Source organism: Telmatherina bonti, assembly GCF_933228915.1.
Source record: "Telmatherina bonti genome assembly, chromosome: 17".
Lineage (NCBI taxonomy): Eukaryota > Metazoa > Chordata > Actinopteri > Atheriniformes > Telmatherinidae > Telmatherina > Telmatherina bonti.
This window is the reverse complement of record NC_136615.1, coordinates 39,402,220-39,425,841: the sequence shown is the minus strand read 5'-3', so window position 1 is coordinate 39,425,841 and position 23,622 is coordinate 39,402,220. Positions and strand designations below refer to the sequence as shown.

General features: G+C 54.0%; 1 protein-coding gene across 1 annotated transcript in view; it reads left to right on the top strand.

Annotated features, from left to right (window-relative positions):
• The window catches only part of LOC306768189 (chondroitin sulfate synthase 3-like), a gene marked incomplete at both ends in the record, with an annotated part of 61,115 nt that extends 40,936 nt beyond the window's left edge, over nt 1-20,179 (top strand). Inside the window, one exon of the mRNA XM_079256420.1 lies at nt 18,614-20,179. Within this exon, the coding sequence (XP_079112546.1) occupies nt 18,614-20,179 (1,566 nt within the window). The remainder of the gene's footprint in view (nt 1-18,613) is intronic.
• Between the last annotated feature and the right edge of the window lie 3,443 nt (nt 20,180-23,622).

Genomic DNA, 23,622 nt, shown 5'->3' with positions numbered 1-23,622 from the left:
GGGTGGAGACAGTGGTCCAGAGACCAGCAGGATGGAGACAGTGGTCCAGAGACCAGCAGGATGGAGACAGTGGTCCAGAGACCAGCAGGATGGAGACAGTGGTCCAGAGACCAGCAGGGTGGAGACAGTGGTCCAGAGACCAGCAGGGTGGAGACAGTGGTCCAGAGACCAGCAGCAGGATGGAGACAGTGGTCCAGAGACCAGCAGGGTGGAGACAGTGGTCCAGAGACCAGCAGGGTGGAGACAGTGGTCCAGAGACCAGCAGGATGGAGACAGTGGTCCAGAGACCAGCAGCAGGATGGAGACACTGGTCCAGAGACCAGCAGGGTGGAGACAGTGGTCCAGAGACCAGCAGGATGGAGACAGTGGTCCAGAGACCAGCACTAGGATGGAGACAGTGGTCCAGAGACCAGCAGCAGGATGGAGACAGTGGTCCAGAGACCAGCAGGATGGAGACAGTGGTCCAGAGACCAGCAGGGTGGAGACAGTGGTCCAGAGACCAGCAGGATGGAGACAGTGTTCCAGAGACCAGCAGGGTGGAGACAGTGGTCCAGAGACCAGCAGGATGGAGACAGTGGTCCAGAGACCAGCAGCAGGATGGAGACAGTGGTCCAGAGACCAGCAGCAGGATGGAGACAGTGGTCCAGAGACCAGCAGGGTGGAGACACTAGTCCAGAGACCAGCAGGGTGGAGACACTGGTCCAGAGACCAGCAGGGTGGAGACACTGGTCCAGAGACCAGCAGGGTGGAGACAGTGGTCCAGAGACCAGCAGGATGGAGACAGTGGTCCAGAGACCAGCAGCAGGATGGAGACACTGGTCCAGAGACCAGCAGGGTGGAGACAGTGGTCCAGAGACCAGCAGGATGGAGACAGTGGTCCAGAGACCAGCAGGATGGAGACAGTGGTCCAGAGACCAGCAGCAGGGTGGAGACAGTGGTCCAGAGACCAGCAGCAGGATGGAGACAGTGGTCCAGAGACCAGCAGCAGGATGGAGACAGTGGTCCAGAGACCAGCAGGATGGAGACAGTGGTCCAGAGACCAGCAGGGTGGAGACAGTGGTCCAGAGACCAGCAGGGTGGAGACAGTGGTCCAGAGACCAGCAGCAGGATGGAGACAGTGGTCCAGAGACCAGCAGGATGGAGACAGTGGTCCAGAGACCAGCAGGATGGAGACAGTGGTCCAGAGACCAGCAGGATGGAGACAGTGGTCCAGAGACCAGCAGGGTGGAGACAGTAGTCCAGAGACCAGCAGCAGGGATGGAGACAGTGGTCCAGAGACCAGCAGGATGGAGACAGTGGTCCAGAGACCAGCAGCAGGATGGAGACAGTGGTCCAGAGACCAGCAGGGTGGAGACAGTGGTCCAGAGACCAGCAGGATGGAGACAGTGGTCCAGAGACCAGTAGGATGGACACAGTGGTCCAGAGACCAGCAGGATGGAGACAGTGGTCCAGAGACCAGCAGGGTGGAGACAGTAGTCCAGAGACCAGCAGCAGGGATGGAGACAGTGGTCCAGAGACCAGCAGGGTGGAGACAGTGGTCCAGAGACCAGCAGGATGGAGACAGTGGTCCAGAGACCAGCATGGTGGAGACAGTGGTCCAGAGACCAGCAGGATGGAGACAGTGGTCCAGAGACCAGCAGGATGTAGACAGTGGTCCAGAGACCAGTAGGATGGACACAGTGGTCCAGAGAACAGCATGGTGGAGACAGTGGTCCAGAGACCAGCAGGATGGACACAGTGGTCCAGAGAACAGCATGGTGGAGACAGTGGTCCAGAGACCAGCAGGATGGAGACAGTGGTCCAGAGACCAGCAGGATGGAGACAGTGGTCCAGACACCAGGAGGATGTAGACAGTGGTCCAGAGACCAGCAGGATGGAGACAGTGGTCCAGAGACCAGCAGGATGGAGACAGTGGTCCAGAGACCAGCAGGATGGAGACAGTGGTCCAGACACCAGGAGGATGTAGACAGTGGTCCAGAGACCAGCAGGATGGAGACAGTGGTCCAGAGACCAGCAGGATGTAGACAGTGGTCCAGAGACCAGTAGGATGGACACAGTGGTCCAGAGAACAGCATGGTGGAGACAGTGGTCCAGAGACCAGCAGGATGGAGACAGTGGTCCAGAGACCAGCAGGATGGACACAGTGGTCCAGAGAACAGCATGGTGGAGACAGTGGTCCAGAGACCAGCAGGATGGAGACAGTGGTCCAGAGACCAGCAGGATGGAGACAGTGGTCCAGACACCAGGAGGATGTAGACAGTGGTCCAGAGACCAGCAGGATGGAGACAGTGGTCCAGAGACCAGCAGGATGGAGACAGTGGTCCAGAGACCAGCAGCAGGGATGGAGACAGTGGTCCAGAGACCAGCAGGATGGAGACAGTGGTCCAGAGACCAGCAGCAGGGATGGAGACAGTGGTCCAGAGACCAGCAGGATGGAGACAGTGGTCCAGAGACCAGCAGGATGGAGACAGTGGTCCAGAGACCAGCAGGGTGGAGACAGTGGTCCAGAGACCAGCAGGATGGAGACAGTGGTCCAGAGACCAGCAGGATGGAGACAGTGGTCCAGAGACCAGCTGCAGGGATGGAGACAGTGGTCCAGAGACCAGCAGGATGGAGACAGTGGTCCAGAGACCAGCAGGATGGAGACAGTGGTCCAGAGACCAGCTGCAGGGATGGAGACAGTGGTCCAGAGACCACCAGGATGGAGACAGTGGTCCAGAGACCAGCAGGATGTAGACAGTGGTCCAGAGACCACCAGGATGGAGACAGTGGTCCAGAGACCAGCAGGATGTAGACAGTGGTACAGAGACCAGCAGGATGGAGACAGTGGTCCAGAGACCAGCAGGATGGAGACAGTGGTCCAGAGACCAGCAGGATGGAGACAGTGGTCCAGAGACCAGCAGGATGTAGACAGTGGTCCAGAGACCAGCAGGATGGAGACAGTGGTCCAGAGACCAGCAGGATGTAGACAGTGGTCCAGAGACCAGCAGGGTGGAGACAGTGGTCCGGAAACCAGCAGGATGGAGACAGTGGTCCAGAGACCAGCAGGATGGAGACAGTGGTCCAGAGACCAGCAGCAGGATGGAGACAGTGGTCCAGAGACCAGCAGGGTGGAGACAGTGGTCCAGAGACCAGCAGGATGGAGACAGTGGTCCAGAGACCAGCAGGATGGAGACAGTGGTCCAGAGACCAGCAGGGTGGAGACAGTGGTCCAGAGACCAGCAGGATGGAGACAGTGGTCCAGAGACCAGCAGGATGGAGACAGTGGTCCAGAGACCAGCAGGATGGAGACAGTGGTCCAGAGACCAGCTGCAGGGATGGAGACAGTGGTCCAAAGACCAGCAGGATGGAGACAGTGGTCCAGAGACCAGCAGGGTGGAGACACTGGTCCAGAGACCAGCAGGGTGGAGACAGTGGTCCAGAGACCAGCAGCAGGATGGAGACAGTGGTCCAGAGACCAGCAGGATGGAGACAGTGGTCCAGAGACCAGCAGCAGGATGGAGACAGTGGTCCAGAGACCAGCAGGATGGAGACAGTTGTCCAGAGACCAGCAGGATGGAGACAGTGGTCCAGAGACCAGCAGGGTGGAGACAGTGGTCCAGAGACCAGCAGCAGGGTGGAGACAGTGGTCCAGAGACCAGCAGCAGGGTGGAGACAGTGGTCCAGAGACCAGCAGGGTGGAGACAGTGGTCCAGAGACCAGCAGGATGGAGACAGTGGTCCAGAGACCAGCAGGATGGAGACAGTGGTCCAGAGACCAGCAGGGTGGAGACAGTGGTCCAGAGACCAGCAGGGTGGAGACAGTGGTCCAGAGACCAGCAGCAGGGTGGAGACAGTGGTCCAGAGACCAGCAGGGTGGAGACAGTGGTCCAGAGACCAGCAGGATGGAGACAGTGGTCCAGAGACCAGCAGGATGGAGACAGTGGTCCAGAGACCAGCAGGATGGAGACAGTGGTCCAGAGACCAGCAGGGTGGAGACAGTGGTCCAGAGACCAGCAGGATGGAGACAGTGGTCCAGAGACCAGCAGGGTGGAGACAGTGGTCCAGAGACCAGCAGGGTGGAGACAGTGGTCCAGAGACCAGCAGGATGGAGACAGTGGTCCAGAGACCAGCAGGATGGAGACAGTGGTCCAGAGACCAGCAGGATGGAGACAGTGGTCCAGAGACCAGCAGGATGGAGACAGTGGTCCAGAGACCAGCAGGATGGAGACAGTGGTCCAGAGACCAGCAGCAGGGTGGAGACAGTGGTCCAGAGACCAGCAGGGTGGAGACAGTGGTCCAGAGACCAGCAGGATGGAGACAGTGGTCCAGAGACCAGCAGGGTGGAGACAGTGGTCCAGAGACCAGCAGGGTGGAGACAGTGGTCCAGAGACCAGCAGGATGGAGACAGTGGTCCAGAGACCAGCAGGATGGAGACAGTGGTCCAGAGACCAGCAGGATGGAGACAGTGGTCCAGAGACCAGCAGGGTGGAGACAGTGGTCCAGAGACCAGCAGGGTGGAGACAGTGGTCCAGAGACCAGCAGCAGGATGGAGACAGTGGTCCAGAGACCAGCAGGGTGGAGACAGTGGTCCAGAGACCAGCAGGGTGGAGACAGTGGTCCAGAGACCAGCAGGATGGAGACAGTGGTCCAGAGACCAGCAGCAGGATGGAGACACTGGTCCAGAGACCAGCAGGGTGGAGACAGTGGTCCAGAGACCAGCAGGATGGAGACAGTGGTCCAGAGACCAGCACTAGGATGGAGACAGTGGTCCAGAGACCAGCAGCAGGATGGAGACAGTGGTCCAGAGACCAGCAGGATGGAGACAGTGGTCCAGAGACCAGCAGGGTGGAGACAGTGGTCCAGAGACCAGCAGGATGGAGACAGTGGTCCAGAGACCAGCAGGGTGGAGACAGTGGTCCAGAGACCAGCAGCAGGATGGAGACAGTGGTCCAGAGACCAGCAGGATGGAGACAGTGGTCCAGAGACCAGCAGCAGGGTGGAGATAGTGGTCCAGAGACCAGCAGCAGGGTGGAGACAGTGGTCCAGAGACCAGCAGCAGGAAGGAGACAGTGGTCCAGAGACCAGCAGCAGGATGGAGACAGTGGTCCAGAGACCAGCAGGGTGGAGACAGTGGTCCAGAGACCAGCAGGATGGAGACAGTGGTCCAGAGACCAGCAGGATGGAGACAGTGGTCCAGAGACCAGCAGGATGGAGACAGTGGTCCAGAGACCAGCTGCAGGGATGGAGACAGTGGTCCAAAGACCAGCAGGATGGAGACAGTGGTCCAGAGACCAGCAGGGTGGAGACACTGGTCCAGAGACCAGCAGGGTGGAGACAGTGGTCCAGAGACCAGCAGCAGGATGGAGACAGTGGTCCAGAGACCAGCAGGATGGAGACAGTGGTCCAGAGACCAGCAGCAGGATGGAGACAGTGGTCCAGAGACCAGCAGGATGGAGACAGTTGTCCAGAGACCAGCAGGATGGAGACAGTGGTCCAGAGACCAGCAGGGTGGAGACAGTGGTCCAGAGACCAGCAGCAGGGTGGAGACAGTGGTCCAGAGACCAGCAGCAGGGTGGAGACAGTGGTCCAGAGACCAGCAGGGTGGAGACAGTGGTCCAGAGACCAGCAGGATGGAGACAGTGGTCCAGAGACCAGCAGGATGGAGACAGTGGTCCAGAGACCAGCAGGGTGGAGACAGTGGTCCAGAGACCAGCAGGGTGGAGACAGTGGTCCAGAGACCAGCAGCAGGGTGGAGACAGTGGTCCAGAGACCAGCAGGGTGGAGACAGTGGTCCAGAGACCAGCAGGATGGAGACAGTGGTCCAGAGACCAGCAGGGTGGAGACAGTGGTCCAGAGACCAGCAGGGTGGAGACAGTGGACCAGAGACCAGCAGGATGGAGACAGTGGTCCAGAGACCAGCAGGATGGAGACAGTGGTCCAGAGACCAGCAGGATGGAGACAGTGGTCCAGAGACCAGCAGGGTGGAGACAGTGGTCCAGAGACCAGCAGGATGGAGACAGTGGTCCAGAGACCAGCAGGGTGGAGACAGTGGTCCAGAGACCAGCAGGGTGGAGACAGTGGTCCAGAGACCAGCAGGATGGAGACAGTGGTCCAGAGACCAGCAGGATGGAGACAGTGGTCCAGAGACCAGCAGGATGGAGACAGTGGTCCAGAGACCAGCAGGATGGAGACAGTGGTCCAGAGACCAGCAGGATGGAGACAGTGGTCCAGAGACCAGCAGCAGGGTGGAGACAGTGGTCCAGAGACCAGCAGGGTGGAGACAGTGGTCCAGAGACCAGCAGGATGGAGACAGTGGTCCAGAGACCAGCAGGGTGGAGACAGTGGTCCAGAGACCAGCAGGGTGGAGACAGTGGTCCAGAGACCAGCAGGATGGAGACAGTGGTCCAGAGACCAGCAGGATGGAGACAGTGGTCCAGAGACCAGCAGGATGGAGACAGTGGTCCAGAGACCAGCAGGGTGGAGACAGTGGTCCAGAGACCAGCAGGGTGGAGACAGTGGTCCAGAGACCAGCAGCAGGATGGAGACAGTGGTCCAGAGACCAGCAGGGTGGAGACAGTGGTCCAGAGACCAGCAGGGTGGAGACAGTGGTCCAGAGACCAGCAGGATGGAGACAGTGGTCCAGAGACCAGCAGCAGGATGGAGACACTGGTCCAGAGACCAGCAGGGTGGAGACAGTGGTCCAGAGACCAGCAGGATGGAGACAGTGGTCCAGAGACCAGCACTAGGATGGAGACAGTGGTCCAGAGACCAGCAGCAGGATGGAGACAGTGGTCCAGAGACCAGCAGGATGGAGACAGTGGTCCAGAGACCAGCAGGGTGGAGACAGTGGTCCAGAGACCAGCAGGATGGAGACAGTGTTCCAGAGACCAGCAGGGTGGAGACAGTGGTCCAGAGACCAGCAGGATGGAGACAGTGGTCCAGAGACCAGCAGCAGGATGGAGACAGTGGTCCAGAGACCAGCAGCAGGATGGAGACAGTGGTCCAGAGACCAGCAGGGTGGAGACACTAGTCCAGAGACCAGCAGGGTGGAGACACTGGTCCAGAGACCAGCAGGGTGGAGACACTGGTCCAGAGACCAGCAGGGTGGAGACAGTGGTCCAGAGACCAGCAGGATGGAGACAGTGGTCCAGAGACCAGCAGCAGGATGGAGACACTGGTCCAGAGACCAGCAGGGTGGAGACAGTGGTCCAGAGACCAGCAGGATGGAGACAGTGGTCCAGAGACCAGCAGGATGGAGACAGTGGTCCAGAGACCAGCAGCAGGGTGGAGACAGTGGTCCAGAGACCAGCAGCAGGATGGAGACAGTGGTCCAGAGACCAGCAGCAGGATGGAGACAGTGGTCCAGAGACCAGCAGGATGGAGACAGTGGTCCAGAGACCAGCAGGGTGGAGACAGTGGTCCAGAGACCAGCAGGGTGGAGACAGTGGTCCAGAGACCAGCAGCAGGATGGAGACAGTGGTCCAGAGACCAGCAGGATGGAGACAGTGGTCCAGAGACCAGCAGGATGGAGACAGTGGTCCAGAGACCAGCAGGATGGAGACAGTGGTCCAGAGACCAGCAGGGTGGAGACAGTAGTCCAGAGACCAGCAGCAGGGATGGAGACAGTGGTCCAGAGACCAGCAGGATGGAGACAGTGGTCCAGAGACCAGCAGCAGGATGGAGACAGTGGTCCAGAGACCAGCAGGGTGGAGACAGTGGTCCAGAGACCAGCAGGATGGAGACAGTGGTCCAGAGACCAGTAGGATGGACACAGTGGTCCAGAGACCAGCAGGATGGAGACAGTGGTCCAGAGACCAGCAGGGTGGAGACAGTAGTCCAGAGACCAGCAGCAGGGATGGAGACAGTGGTCCAGAGACCAGCAGGGTGGAGACAGTGGTCCAGAGACCAGCAGGATGGAGACAGTGGTCCAGAGACCAGCATGGTGGAGACAGTGGTCCAGAGACCAGCAGGATGGAGACAGTGGTCCAGAGACCAGCAGGATGTAGACAGTGGTCCAGAGACCAGTAGGATGGACACAGTTGTCCAGAGAACAGCATGGTGGAGACAGTGGTCCAGAGACCAGCAGGATGGACACAGTGGTCCAGAGAACAGCATGGTGGAGACAGTGGTCCAGAGACCAGCAGGATGGAGACAGTGGTCCAGAGACCAGCAGGATGGAGACAGTGGTCCAGACACCAGGAGGATGTAGACAGTGGTCCAGAGACCAGCAGGATGGAGACAGTGGTCCAGAGACCAGCAGGATGGAGACAGTGGTCCAGAGACCAGCAGGATGGAGACAGTGGTCCAGACACCAGGAGGATGTAGACAGTGGTCCAGAGACCAGCAGGATGGAGACAGTGGTCCAGAGACCAGCAGGATGTAGACAGTGGTCCAGAGACCAGTAGGATGGACACAGTGGTCCAGAGAACAGCATGGTGGAGACAGTGGTCCAGAGACCAGCAGGATGGAGACAGTGGTCCAGAGACCAGCAGGATGGACACAGTGGTCCAGAGAACAGCATGGTGGAGACAGTGGTCCAGAGACCAGCAGGATGGAGACAGTGGTCCAGAGACCAGCAGGATGGAGACAGTGGTCCAGACACCAGGAGGATGTAGACAGTGGTCCAGAGACCAGCAGGATGGAGACAGTGGTCCAGAGACCAGCAGGATGGAGACAGTGGTCCAGAGACCAGCAGCAGGGATGGAGACAGTGGTCCAGAGACCAGCAGGATGGAGACAGTGGTCCAGAGACCAGCAGCAGGGATGGAGACAGTGGTCCAGAGACCAGCAGGATGGAGACAGTGGTCCAGAGACCAGCAGGATGGAGACAGTGGTCCAGAGACCAGCAGGGTGGAGACAGTGGTCCAGAGACCAGCAGGATGGAGACAGTGGTCCAGAGACCAGCAGGATGGAGACAGTGGTCCAGAGACCAGCTGCAGGGATGGAGACAGTGGTCCAGAGACCAGCAGGATGGAGACAGTGGTCCAGAGACCAGCAGGATGGAGACAGTGGTCCAGAGACCAGCTGCAGGGATGGAGACAGTGGTCCAGAGACCACCAGGATGGAGACAGTGGTCCAGAGACCAGCAGGATGTAGACAGTGGTCCAGAGACCACCAGGATGGAGACAGTGGTCCAGAGACCAGCAGGATGTAGACAGTGGTACAGAGACCAGCAGGATGGAGACAGTGGTCCAGAGACCAGCAGGATGGAGACAGTGGTCCAGAGACCAGCAGGATGGAGACAGTGGTCCAGAGACCAGCAGGATGTAGACAGTGGTCCAGAGACCAGCAGGATGGAGACAGTGGTCCAGAGACCAGCAGGATGTAGACAGTGGTCCAGAGACCAGCAGGGTGGAGACAGTGGTCCGGAAACCAGCAGGATGGAGACAGTGGTCCAGAGACCAGCAGGATGGAGACAGTGGTCCAGAGACCAGCAGCAGGATGGAGACAGTGGTCCAGAGACCAGCAGGGTGGAGACAGTGGTCCAGAGACCAGCAGGATGGAGACAGTGGTCCAGAGACCAGCAGGATGGAGACAGTGGTCCAGAGACCAGCAGGGTGGAGACAGTGGTCCAGAGACCAGCAGGATGGAGACAGTGGTCCAGAGACCAGCAGGATGGAGACAGTGGTCCAGAGACCAGCAGGATGGAGACAGTGGTCCAGAGACCAGCTGCAGGGATGGAGACAGTGGTCCAAAGACCAGCAGGATGGAGACAGTGGTCCAGAGACCAGCAGGGTGGAGACACTGGTCCAGAGACCAGCAGGGTGGAGACAGTGGTCCAGAGACCAGCAGCAGGATGGAGACAGTGGTCCAGAGACCAGCAGGATGGAGACAGTGGTCCAGAGACCAGCAGCAGGATGGAGACAGTGGTCCAGAGACCAGCAGGATGGAGACAGTTGTCCAGAGACCAGCAGGATGGAGACAGTGGTCCAGAGACCAGCAGGGTGGAGACAGTGGTCCAGAGACCAGCAGCAGGGTGGAGACAGTGGTCCAGAGACCAGCAGCAGGGTGGAGACAGTGGTCCAGAGACCAGCAGGGTGGAGACAGTGGTCCAGAGACCAGCAGGATGGAGACAGTGGTCCAGAGACCAGCAGGATGGAGACAGTGGTCCAGAGACCAGCAGGGTGGAGACAGTGGTCCAGAGACCAGCAGGGTGGAGACAGTGGTCCAGAGACCAGCAGCAGGGTGGAGACAGTGGTCCAGAGACCAGCAGGGTGGAGACAGTGGTCCAGAGACCAGCAGGATGGAGACAGTGGTCCAGAGACCAGCAGGATGGAGACAGTGGTCCAGAGACCAGCAGGATGGAGACAGTGGTCCAGAGACCAGCAGGGTGGAGACAGTGGTCCAGAGACCAGCAGGATGGAGACAGTGGTCCAGAGACCAGCAGGGTGGAGACAGTGGTCCAGAGACCAGCAGGGTGGAGACAGTGGTCCAGAGACCAGCAGGATGGAGACAGTGGTCCAGAGACCAGCAGGATGGAGACAGTGGTCCAGAGACCAGCAGGATGGAGACAGTGGTCCAGAGACCAGCAGGATGGAGACAGTGGTCCAGAGACCAGCAGGATGGAGACAGTGGTCCAGAGACCAGCAGCAGGGTGGAGACAGTGGTCCAGAGACCAGCAGGGTGGAGACAGTGGTCCAGAGACCAGCAGGATGGAGACAGTGGTCCAGAGACCAGCAGGGTGGAGACAGTGGTCCAGAGACCAGCAGGGTGGAGACAGTGGTCCAGAGACCAGCAGGATGGAGACAGTGGTCCAGAGACCAGCAGGATGGAGACAGTGGTCCAGAGACCAGCAGGATGGAGACAGTGGTCCAGAGACCAGCAGGGTGGAGACAGTGGTCCAGAGACCAGCAGGGTGGAGACAGTGGTCCAGAGACCAGCAGCAGGATGGAGACAGTGGTCCAGAGACCAGCAGGGTGGAGACAGTGGTCCAGAGACCAGCAGGGTGGAGACAGTGGTCCAGAGACCAGCAGGATGGAGACAGTGGTCCAGAGACCAGCAGCAGGATGGAGACACTGGTCCAGAGACCAGCAGGGTGGAGACAGTGGTCCAGAGACCAGCAGGATGGAGACAGTGGTCCAGAGACCAGCACTAGGATGGAGACAGTGGTCCAGAGACCAGCAGCAGGATGGAGACAGTGGTCCAGAGACCAGCAGGATGGAGACAGTGGTCCAGAGACCAGCAGGGTGGAGACAGTGGTCCAGAGACCAGCAGGATGGAGACAGTGGTCCAGAGACCAGCAGGGTGGAGACAGTGGTCCAGAGACCAGCAGCAGGATGGAGACAGTGGTCCAGAGACCAGCAGGATGGAGACAGTGGTCCAGAGACCAGCAGCAGGGTGGAGATAGTGGTCCAGAGACCAGCAGCAGGGTGGAGACAGTGGTCCAGAGACCAGCAGCAGGAAGGAGACAGTGGTCCAGAGACCAGCAGCAGGATGGAGACAGTGGTCCAGAGACCAGCAGGGTGGAGACAGTGGTCCAGAGACCAGCAGGATGGAGACAGTGGTCCAGAGACCAGCAGGATGGAGACAGTGGTCCAGAGACCAGCAGGATGGAGACAGTGGTCCAGAGACCAGCTGCAGGGATGGAGACAGTGGTCCAAAGACCAGCAGGATGGAGACAGTGGTCCAGAGACCAGCAGGGTGGAGACACTGGTCCAGAGACCAGCAGGGTGGAGACAGTGGTCCAGAGACCAGCAGCAGGATGGAGACAGTGGTCCAGAGACCAGCAGGATGGAGACAGTGGTCCAGAGACCAGCAGCAGGATGGAGACAGTGGTCCAGAGACCAGCAGGATGGAGACAGTTGTCCAGAGACCAGCAGGATGGAGACAGTGGTCCAGAGACCAGCAGGGTGGAGACAGTGGTCCAGAGACCAGCAGCAGGGTGGAGACAGTGGTCCAGAGACCAGCAGCAGGGTGGAGACAGTGGTCCAGAGACCAGCAGGGTGGAGACAGTGGTCCAGAGACCAGCAGGATGGAGACAGTGGTCCAGAGACCAGCAGGATGGAGACAGTGGTCCAGAGACCAGCAGGGTGGAGACAGTGGTCCAGAGACCAGCAGGGTGGAGACAGTGGTCCAGAGACCAGCAGCAGGGTGGAGACAGTGGTCCAGAGACCAGCAGGGTGGAGACAGTGGTCCAGAGACCAGCAGGATGGAGACAGTGGTCCAGAGACCAGCAGGGTGGAGACAGTGGTCCAGAGACCAGCAGGGTGGAGACAGTGGACCAGAGACCAGCAGGATGGAGACAGTGGTCCAGAGACCAGCAGGATGGAGACAGTGGTCCAGAGACCAGCAGGATGGAGACAGTGGTCCAGAGACCAGCAGGGTGGAGACAGTGGTCCAGAGACCAGCAGGATGGAGACAGTGGTCCAGAGACCAGCAGGGTGGAGACAGTGGTCCAGAGACCAGCAGGGTGGAGACAGTGGTCCAGAGACCAGCAGGATGGAGACAGTGGTCCAGAGACCAGCAGGATGGAGACAGTGGTCCAGAGACCAGCAGGATGGAGACAGTGGTCCAGAGACCAGCAGGATGGAGACAGTGGTCCAGAGACCAGCAGGATGGAGACAGTGGTCCAGAGACCAGCAGCAGGGTGGAGACAGTGGTCCAGAGACCAGCAGGGTGGAGACAGTGGTCCAGAGACCAGCAGGATGGAGACAGTGGTCCAGAGACCAGCAGGGTGGAGACAGTGGTCCAGAGACCAGCAGGATGGAGACAGTGGTCCAGAGACCAGCAGGATGGAGACAGTGGTCCAGAGACCAGCAGGATGGAGACAGTGGTCCAGAGACCAGCAGGGTGGAGACAGTGGTCCAGAGACCAGCAGGGTGGAGACAGTGGTCCAGAGACCAGCAGCAGGATGGAGACAGTGGTCCAGAGACCAGCAGGGTGGAGACAGTGGTCCAGAGACCAGCAGGGTGGAGACAGTGGTCCAGAGACCAGCAGGATGGAGACAGTGGTCCAGAGACCAGCAGCAGGATGGAGACACTGGTCCAGAGACCAGCAGGGTGGAGACAGTGGTCCAGAGACCAGCAGGATGGAGACAGTGGTCCAGAGACCAGCACTAGGATGGAGACAGTGGTCCAGAGACCAGCAGCAGGATGGAGACAGTGGTCCAGAGACCAGCAGGATGGAGACAGTGGTCCAGAGACCAGCAGGGTGGAGACAGTGGTCCAGAGACCAGCAGGATGGAGACAGTGGTCCAGAGACCAGCAGGGTGGAGACAGTGGTCCAGAGACCAGCAGCAGGATGGAGACAGTGGTCCAGAGACCAGCAGGATGGAGACAGTGGTCCAGAGACCAGCAGCAGGGTGGAGATAGTGGTCCAGAGACCAGCAGCAGGGTGGAGACAGTGGTCCAGAGACCAGCAGCAGGAAGGAGACAGTGGTCCAGAGACCAGCAGCAGGATGGAGACAGTGGTCCAGAGACCAGCAGGATGGAGACAGTGGTCCAGAGACCAGCAGGATGGAGACAGTGGTCCAGAGACCAGCAGGATGGAGACAGTGGTCCAGAGACCAGCAGGATGGAGACAGTGGTCCAGAGACCAGCAGGAAGGAGACAGTGGTCCAGAGACCAGCAGCAGGATGGAGACAGTGGTCCAGAGACCAGCAGCAGGATGGAGACAGTGGTCCAGAGACCAGCAGCAGGATGGAGACAGTGGTCTAGAGACCAGCAGGATGGAGACAGTGGTCCAGAGACCAGCAGGATGGAGACAGTGGTCCAGAGACCAGCAGCAGGATGGAGACAGTGGTACAGAGACCAGCAGCAGGATGGAGACAGTGGTCCAGAGACCAGCAGCAGGATGGAGACAGTGGTCCAGAGACCAGCAGCAGGAAGGAGACAGTGGTCCAGAGACCAGCAGGGTGGAGACAGTGGTCCAGAGACCAGCAGGATGGAGACAGTGGTCCAGAGACCAGCAGGATGGAGACAGTGGTCCAGAGACCAGCAGGATGGAGACAGTGGTCTAGAGACCAGCAGGATGGAGACAGTGGTCCAGAGACCAGCAGGATGGAGACAGTGGTCCAGAGACCAGCAGGATGGAGACAGTGGTCCAGAGACCAGCAGCAGGGTGGAGACAGTGGTCCAGAGACCAGCATGATGGAGACAGTGGTCCAGAGACCAGCAGGATGGAGACAGTGGTCCAGAGACCAGCAGGGTGGAGACAGTGGTCCAGAGACCAGCAGGGTGGAGACAGTGGTCCAGAGACCAGCAGGATGGAGACAGTGGTCCAGAGACCATCAGCAGGGTGGAGACAGTGGTCCAGAGACCAGCAGGATGGAGACAGTGGTCCAGAGACCAGAAGGATGGAGACAGTGGTCCAGAGACCAGCAGCAGGGTGGAGATAGTGGTCCAGAGACCAGCAGCAGGGTGGAGACACTGGTCCAGAGACCAGCAGCAGGAAGGAGACAGTGGTCCAGAGACCAGCAGCAGGATGGAGACAGTGGTCCAGAGACCAGCAGGATGGAGACAGTGGTCCAGAGACCAGCAGCAGGATGGAGACAGTGGTCTAGAGACCAGCAGGATGGAGACAGTGGTCCAGAGACCAGCAGGATGGAGACAGTGGTCCGGAGACCAGCAGCAGGATGGAGACAGTGGTCCAGAGACCAGCAGGATGGAGACAGTGGTCCAGAGACCAGCAGCAGGAAGGAGACAGTGGTCCAGAGACCAGCAGGGTGGAGACAGTGGTCCAGAGACCAGCAGGGTGGAGACAGTGGTCCAGAGACCAGCAGGATGGAGACAGTGGTCCAGAGACCAGCAGCAGGATGGAGACAGTGTTCCAGAGACCAGCAGGGTGGAGACAGTGGTCCAGAGACCAGCAGGATGGAGACAGTGGTCCAGAGACCAGCAGCAGGATGGAGACAGTGGTCCAGAGACCAGCAGCAGGATGGAGACAGTGGTCCAGAGACCAGCAGGATGGAGACAGTGGTCCAGAGACCAGCAGGATGGAGACAGTGGTCTAGAGACCAGCAGGATGGAGACAGTGGTCCAGAGACCAGCAGGATGGAGACAGTGGTCCAGAGACCAGCAGGATGGAGACAGTGGTCCAGAGACCAGCAGGATGGAGACAGTGGTCCAGAGACCAGCAGGATGGAGACAGTGGTCCAGAGACCAGCAGGATGGAGACAGTGGTCCAGAGACCAGCAGGATGGAGACAGTGGTCCAGAGACCAGCAGCAGGGTGGAGACAGTGGTCCAGAGACCAGCAGCAGGATGGAGACAGTGGTCCAGAGACCAGCAGCAGGATGGAGACAGTGGTCCAGAGACCAGCAGGATGGAGACAGTGGTCCAGAGACCAGCAGGGTGGAGACAGTGGTCCAGAGACCAGCAGGGTGGAGACAGTGGTCCAGAGACCAGCAGCAGGATGGAGACAGTGGTCCAGAGACCAGCAGGATGGAGACAGTGGTCCAGAGACCAGCAGGATGGAGACAGTGGTCCAGAGACCAGCAGGATGGAGACAGTGGTCCAGAGACCAGCAGGGTGGAGACAGTGGTCCAGAGACCAGCAGCAGGGTGGAGACAGTGGTCCAGAGACCAGCAGGATGGAGACAGTGGTCCAGAGACCAGCAGGGTGGAGACAGTGGTCCAGAGACCAGCAGCAGGATGGAGACAGTGGTCCAGAGACCAGCAGGATGGAGACAGTGGTCCAGAGACCAGCAGGATGGAGACAGTGGTCCAGAGACCAGCAGGGTGGAGACAGTGGTCCAGAGACCAGCAGGGTGGAGACAGTGGTCCAGAGACCAGCAGCAGGGTGGAGACAGTGGTCCAGAGACCAGCAGGATGGAGACAGTGGTCCAGAGACCAGCAGCAGGATGGAGACAGTGGTCCAGAGACCAGCAGGATGGAGACAGTGGTCCAGAGACCAGCAGGATGGAGACAGTGGTCCAGAGACCAGCAGGGTGGAGACAGTGGTCCAGAGACCAGCAGGATGGAGACAGTGGTCCAGAGACCAGCAGGGTGGAGACAGTGGTCCAGAGACCAGCAGCAGGATGGAGACAGTGGTCCAGAGACCAGCAGCAGGATGGAGACAGTGGTCCAGAGACCAGCAGGATGGAGACAGTGGTCCAGAGACCAGCAGGGTGGAGACAGTGGTCCAGAGACCAGCAGGATGGAGACAGTGGTCCAGAGACCAGCAGGATGGAGACAGTGGTCCAGAGACCAGCAGGATGGAGACAGTGGTCCAGAGACCAGCAGGATGGAGACAGTGGTCCAGAGACCAGCAGCAGGGTGGAGACAGTGGTCCAGAGACCAGCAGCAGGGTGGAGACAGTGGTCCAGAGACCAGCAGGATGGAGACAGTGGTCCAGAGACCAGCAGGATGGAGACAGTGGTCCAGAGACCAGCAGGATGGAGACAGTGGTCCAGAGACCAGCAGGGTGGAGACAGTGGTCCAGAGACCAGCAGGATGGAGACAGTGGTCCAGAGACCAGCAGCAGGGTGGAGACAGTGGTCCAGAGACCAGCAGGATGGAGACAGTGGTCCAGAGACCAGCAGGATGGAGACAGTGGTCCAGAGACCAGCAGGATGGAGACAATGGTCCAGAGACCAGCAGGGTGGAGACAGTGGTCCAGAGACCAGCAGGATGGAGACAGTGGTCCAGAGACCAGCAGGGTGGAGACAGTGGTCCAGAGACCAGCAGGGTGGAGACAGTGGTCCAGAGACCAGCAGGGTGGAGACAGTGGTCCAGAGACCAGCAGCAGGGTGGAGACAGTGGTCCAGAGACCAGCAGGGTGGAGACAGTGGTCCAGAGACCAGAAGCAGGATGGAGACAGTGGTCCAGAGACCAGCAGGATGGAGACAGTGGTCCAGAGACCAGCAGGATGGAGACAGTGGTCCAGAGACCAGCAGGATGGAGACAGTGGTCCAGAGACCAGCAGGGTGGAGACAGTGGTCCAGAGACCAGCAGGGTGGAGACAGTGGTCCAGAGACCAGCAGGGTGGAGACAGTGGTCCAGAGACCAGCAGGATGGAGACAGTGGTCCAGAGACCAGCAGGGTGGAGACAGTGGTCCAGAGACCAGCAGGGTGGAGACAGTGGTCCAGAGACCAGCAGGGTGGAGACAGTGGTCCAGAGACCAGCAGGGTGGAGACAGTGGTCCAGAGACCAGCAGGATGGAGACAGTGGTCCAGAGACCAGCAGGGTGGAGACAGTGGTCCAGAGACCAGCAGGGTGGAGACAGTGGTCCAGAGACCAGCAGGGTGGAGACAGTGGTCCAGAGACCAGCAGGATGGAGACAGTGGTCCAGAGACCAGCAGGGTGGAGACAGTGGTCCAGAGACCAGCAGGATGGAGACAGTGGTCCAGAGACCAGCAGGGTGGAGACAGTGGTCCAGAGACCAGCAGGGTGGAGACAGTGGTCCAGAGACCAGCAGGATGGAGACAGTGGTCCAGAGACCAGCAGGGTGGAGACAGTGGTCCAGAGACCAGCAGCAGGGTGGAGACAGTGGTCCAGAGACCAGCAGGGTGGAGACAGTGGTCCAGAGACCAGCAGGATGGAGACAGTGGTCCAGAGACCAGCAGCAGGGTGGAGACAGTGGTCCAGAGACCAGCAGCAGGATGGACATGGACGGTCTTCACAGCAGGAGGAATTATATCTAAAGTCCTGCCGTAGAACGACTCTGTTAGACGAAGAGGAAATATTTTTGGCATCAAAGAGATTTTGGGATTAAATTCGACAACAATTTTACTTTTACTACTGTATGTATGTAGTTCATTCATTTTTATTTTGTTTATGGATTTCCCCCCCCAAACATTAACATGTTATTTATTTATCTTACATTACTGTTTCTGCTTGAGTGTAAAATTAATTGTAGAGCTCATGATATTATTTTGGAATATAGTTTTTTAGGCGAGCCTGTTGTCTTTGATTCCATCGGTTCAATAAGGAAATACTCACACAGATGTAGTTTATCTGTCATTTCAGAGACAATACTTGTTTATTATCCATTCATTTGCAAATATAATCTGACTGCTGTATCAGGCAGCAGGGATTGCTCATCATATGCTGTTGAACTGATGAATTTTACACTGATATATTTAAAGAGGAACGTTTTGTTTTCAGTCTCGTCATTTGGACCATAATAATCTGCCTCCTCTCCCTGTAGACGCTCCAGGGTCATTCTCTGTCAACTCAACCAGTTTAGCAGCTTTAGATTCTAGATTTTGACTTTAGAGTTTGATAATATATCATCCTAAAGAACTAAAGTTGGTTTCTGGGTCCTGTGCTGTTTGTATTTATGTGGTTCTTTAACCGCTAAGGATAGATGAAGTCTCTTTTAAAAACTCATCTGATTACGTTGACTTTTATCTGCAGAGAGCAGGACCACAAGGTCTTTTCTGTCTTTTATTGTCTTTTGAACTTATTGTCTTTCAACTGTTTTTATTTTTATGCTATTAATGTTGATTTATTTTATTTTACCTGTACAGCAGGTTACCTGGTGGTATGTGAAAGTGCTCTACAATAAGGTTTTCATTGATTGATTGAAAGCGAGAGGATGATAAATCAGTTTATTGATCTCAGCAATTTGTCCCCCTTACTTCTAAAATGATGGCTACGCCCTTGGACCTCACCGCTCAGTTTAAAATATAATGTGATGACATCTTGTGTGGTGAGGGGTATGATGAAGGTTGTTTATTCTCTTCTTTCCACAGATGCAGCAGTTATTCTATGAGAACTACGAACACAAGAAAGGTTTCATTGAAGAACTGCACAGCAGCAAAATCCAGAATGCCATCACGTTGCACCCCAACAAGAAGCCGGCCTACCAGTACCGGCTGCATAGCTTCATGCTCAGCCAGGACATCTCCAAGCTCCGCTATCGCACCATCCAGCTACACAGGGAAGCACTAGTTATGAGCTACCTCAGTGACTCTGAAGTTCTGTGGGAGGACAAACAGCTGGGGTCTCCTCCTTCTTTGTTGCGCTACCAGCCAAAACAGAGAAGTGATGTCATCGAGTGGGACTACCTGACAGGCCGCTATCTTTATTCTCCTCATGAAAACAAGATGGCCCGGCAAAGCCTTGGCAGCTCGCTACGGACTGCTCTGGAAGAAGTAATCCTGCAGGTTATGGAAATGATTAATGACAAATCAAAAACTCGAGGTCGTGTCATTGACTTTAAGGAAGTCCAGTATGGGTATTACAGGGTGGATCCAGTACATGGTGTAGAGTACATCTTAGACTTACTGCTTCTGTACAAGAAGCACAAGGGACGCAAAGTCACGGTTCCGGTGAGGCGCCATGCGTACCTCCAGCAGTCCTTCAGCCAGCCATTCTTTAGTGAAACCAAACCTTTAGAAGTGACTGAACTTGTGGCAGCCATTAACTCCGAGTTCAAATCTCTGTCTTTCTTGTCCAACTCCTTGAACTTTCTGTCACCATTTCAGTTTTATGAATCAACTCAGGAAATGCGGGAGCAAAGTCAGAGAAAGGTTCATATTCTCGTCCCATTGGCAGGTCGATACGACACCTTCGCCAGCTTCATGGAGAACTATGAGAAAGTCTGTCTAATACCCAAACAAAATGTCAAGCTCTCCATCATTCTGGTGGACAAGGGCAAGGAGAACAAACAAAAGCACCTTCAATTAGTCAGGGATTACACCAGAAAACATTCTAAAGCCGACCTATCTGTCATCCCTATGACAGGCAACTTTTCCCGAGGGTTGGCTCTGGAGCTGGGCTCGTCTCAGCTCCACAACGACACACTGCTCTTCTTCTGCGACGTTGATCTCATCTTCAGTGGTGACGCCTTGCAGCGCTGCAGAGAAAACGCTGTTCAGGGGAACCAGGTCTACTTCCCCATCCTCTTCAGCCAGTACAATCCCAAGGTAGTCTACAGCCAAAAGGCCCCAAAGCAAAACAAATTTGTGCTGACTAGAAAAAGTGGCTTCTGGAGAGATTACGGCTTTGGAATCACATGCGTTTTCAAAAGTGATCTGCTGCGGACCGGGGGCTTTGACACCTCCATCTTAGGCTGGGGTTTAGAGGACGTTGACTTCTTCACCAAAGTTATTAACTCTGGTTTGAAACCGCTGCGCACTCAAGAACCGGGAATCATCCACATTTACCATCCAGTTCAGTGTGACCTTAATCTGGACCAGAAGCAACACAAAATGTGCCTTGGCTCAAAGGCAAGTACGTTTGCATCCCGGATGCAGTTGGCAGAGCTTTGGCAGGAAAAACACGCACAGGTGGGGTATAACAGGACTTCATCATAAACACAGATGGATGGACGCTTGACCCAGAAAGGACCAAATACTTTCTACACTAGGAGTGTACAAGTGACGTGATGTAACGTCAGATTTAGAGTCGTTTCAAAGTAATTCATGAACCGAAGAACTGTTACTGATACGCAACAAATTAATGTTTCCCCTTTTTTCTTTTCACATCTTTCAGTCCATTTTATTCTATTCAGAAATACCAAACATGTAATTATTTAAATTATACAGTTATGGAAAAACAAAACAAATATAATTTATTTCCGTATACAGTGTCACGCAGAAATACTTTACAACCACAAGCTTAAATGTATTATATTAAAACATTTTTTCAAAGATCAACACAAAGTGGCACAAAGAAAATTTATACAAAATCTCATTTATTTCACAAATAGAAACCTACAAGTGCCCCTTCCTGAGGTATAGTATATTATTATTATATTATTATAATACAGTTCTTGTTTGATTATTTTGTTTGTTAGAGAAAAAACTGAGTAGCAAACAACATTATGAAGTCCAAGAAAGACCAAACAGGTTGGAATGTTATCATAAATGAATATATATTGAATTAAAATACATTAATTATAAAAGGATAAAGATTGCTCTGGCACCACTTATGCTAAATAAATATCATCAGTAGGGCGTTACTGAACAAAATGATCCTCCCAAAAAAAGTTTAAAGTTTCTTTATTCAGATCTTTCAGTCAGCTTCAGTCCTGAACAGAACTACTAAATAAGTATGTAATGATTCAAGTTCTTTATCCCATTAAATGTCAGTTGGAAGAGGGGCAATTTTATTTGTGGAATAAACTAAGACTAACTTTAACATAAAATTTGGACACCCAAAATATACTGTATGGAGGCCTTTTAAAGTGTTAAAATAATTTGAATTATTAAAATTTTTGGCATTTTTAATTCAAGACTCAAGCTGATTGAACTATAGGAGCAAAGAACCAGAAAACAAAACCCCCATGTTTTTATAAAAAGTTATTGAGAGATAAACTTACTTTTCTACCAATGACCAAAAAGGGGAATAAATGATCAATCTCACTGTTCAAAGAAAGGAACTGACCTCATCAATTTTATTTGTAATTATCAGAACATTGAAAACTGACCTTTAAATAAAACCCTTAGGTTCCAAATATCTAGGATATGGTAAAAAAAAAAAAAAAAAAAATCTTTTACCCATAAGTGCAGTAACATCATGCCATCCAACAGTTTAAATAATCACATAAGTCATCATTTTTATTGGGAATATAGCTGACTGAAATATTTGCGAACAGTGCAAGTTGTTGTTTTTTGTTTTTTTTTAAAGCAGTTTTGGGAAGAGGACTTCTAAGTATTTGAACGAGTGTTGAATTTGTCATGTTCACTTTTCAAGAAAAAAATTAATAGAACTTTCAAAGTTTTTCAACAGAAACACTGTCTTACAAAAATCTTCCCACATAGGGAAACAAAACCAAAATGGTGGCCAAAATGTATTTTATTGAAACTTACACGATATTATTAATTTCTAAAACTGGCAGAGGTGTGTAAAGTAAAAGTAGAAGTAAAAATAAAGTATAATTTCTGCAATGATTTTGGATCAACTGATGCATTTAGAACAGGTGTTTTCACTAACAGGCTCATCTACCTGCACTGGAGCCGGTTTAGTGGCCGGTTGGAAAGAGCTGCCAGACAGGACTTTTACTTTCTGCTTCTACGCGAGGCTGGCTTTAGGCAGGGGCAAGAGGGCGCGACGCCCCGTCAAATCGTAAAAAATTGTTACATAAATACATAAACTACCTAAACTCTCCCCTCTACACAGACCACCCCACATTCTCTCTAGCAAGAAAACTGTGACATATAGTTTTCATTCCTATTTTAGATTAATAAATCTCATTAGATTTTTCCAGCAATAACATTACAATAATGGAGAACTTTTATCGGAGGGTGTAGTTTTCTGAAGTCGTACCCAAAGAAATTGCCGTAATATTAACAATCACTGAAGTTCTGTGACAACAAACCCTTACTGAGCACCTGTTCCACCTTTTTTCCAAATTAAGTTTTTAGCTTAGATTCAATAACAATAATAGTTCAATTACATAATAACAATCATTATGTGCAGACATACAGACAATATGGATCTGGACTTAATACCATCATATATCTAAAATAAGGCGTTATATTTGCTCTGTGGCAAAAATTTAGGATGAATAATGAATGAAAATGAATGAAAAATGAAAAATACTTTATTAATCCCCAAAGGGAAATTCAATATACTGATGATTTGGGTTTTTAATGAGTCATCTTTTAAATATTTCTCAGCAGCCCTGAAAACGTGAAGCATATGCGATATAATTGGGCTGTAATACAAACCACACTTTTTAGAGCTCAAAAGGATGTCCTTCAACTTCAACAGCTTCTGCTCTGTGCCTTTCCAAGCAACATTGTTAACATCAAACCAACACCTCAGATTTTTTTAAACAAATGCCCAGTGATACAGCTTGAATTCCAAACAAGCCTATCCTGCAACCCTCTCACCACACTGAAGTGCAGACCAATTTATGCTGGGTCATCTCCTATTCCATACATAGCCTCTCAGTAAGGAGTCTGCCAATAGCCTATAGGGGGTGCGAGTGGCAGTGTCAAACTAAGGAAGTTAACACAGGGTGGAACATCCATTTTAATGATATATATTCATGCAGTTTTTAGAACTGACTGACATAGTTTATTTTAGCCACCCATACCACCTTTGAGGACCCCATGGGGGTTCATGGACTCCAGGTTGGGAACCACAATGACACATAACTGTTTACCAATTCTGTTTCTAAATATATATGAATGAAGATGGTTGATGGACAGGAGTTCTACCTTCTCATAATAAAAATTACCTGGAAACCCTGACTGGCATTGTGTTGTCATGAGATGTGACTGCCATGTTTAGATGGTCCAGTAATTTGATACTCACTGGAGTCCAACTATTGAGCTAAAAAAAACAACACCAGTAAGATTTACAACGAATGGACATGCAAATGTAAAAAAATAGTAAAAACTAGAATTACAATGAGTATAATGGCGTCCAAACCCTCAATGCAACACCCTCCCTGGCCAACACCTCATCCAGCCCCGTGGACCCAACGGTGTACACACAGACACTGGTCAAGACAGTTTCGGCCAGAAACCCAAGACTAAACTGGCCATTTTGAGTGATTTCTTACATTCTAAAAGTTATACTTTCATTTTGTTAAATGGCACATCCACATTGGAAATGTAATCTTTCCTTAAAGTGGCTATAATATGCAGATTTCAGTCTAATTTATTTTTATAAGCAAGTCCAGAAGGGCAAGAAATAATCAAGCATTTTTCACAAACCCCCTCACTTATTTTGTAATGATTCTCACAGATCAGCCTCAGCCAGAAACAGGCGAACAGAGAAAGCTCCGCCCTCTGTCCTACAGGCT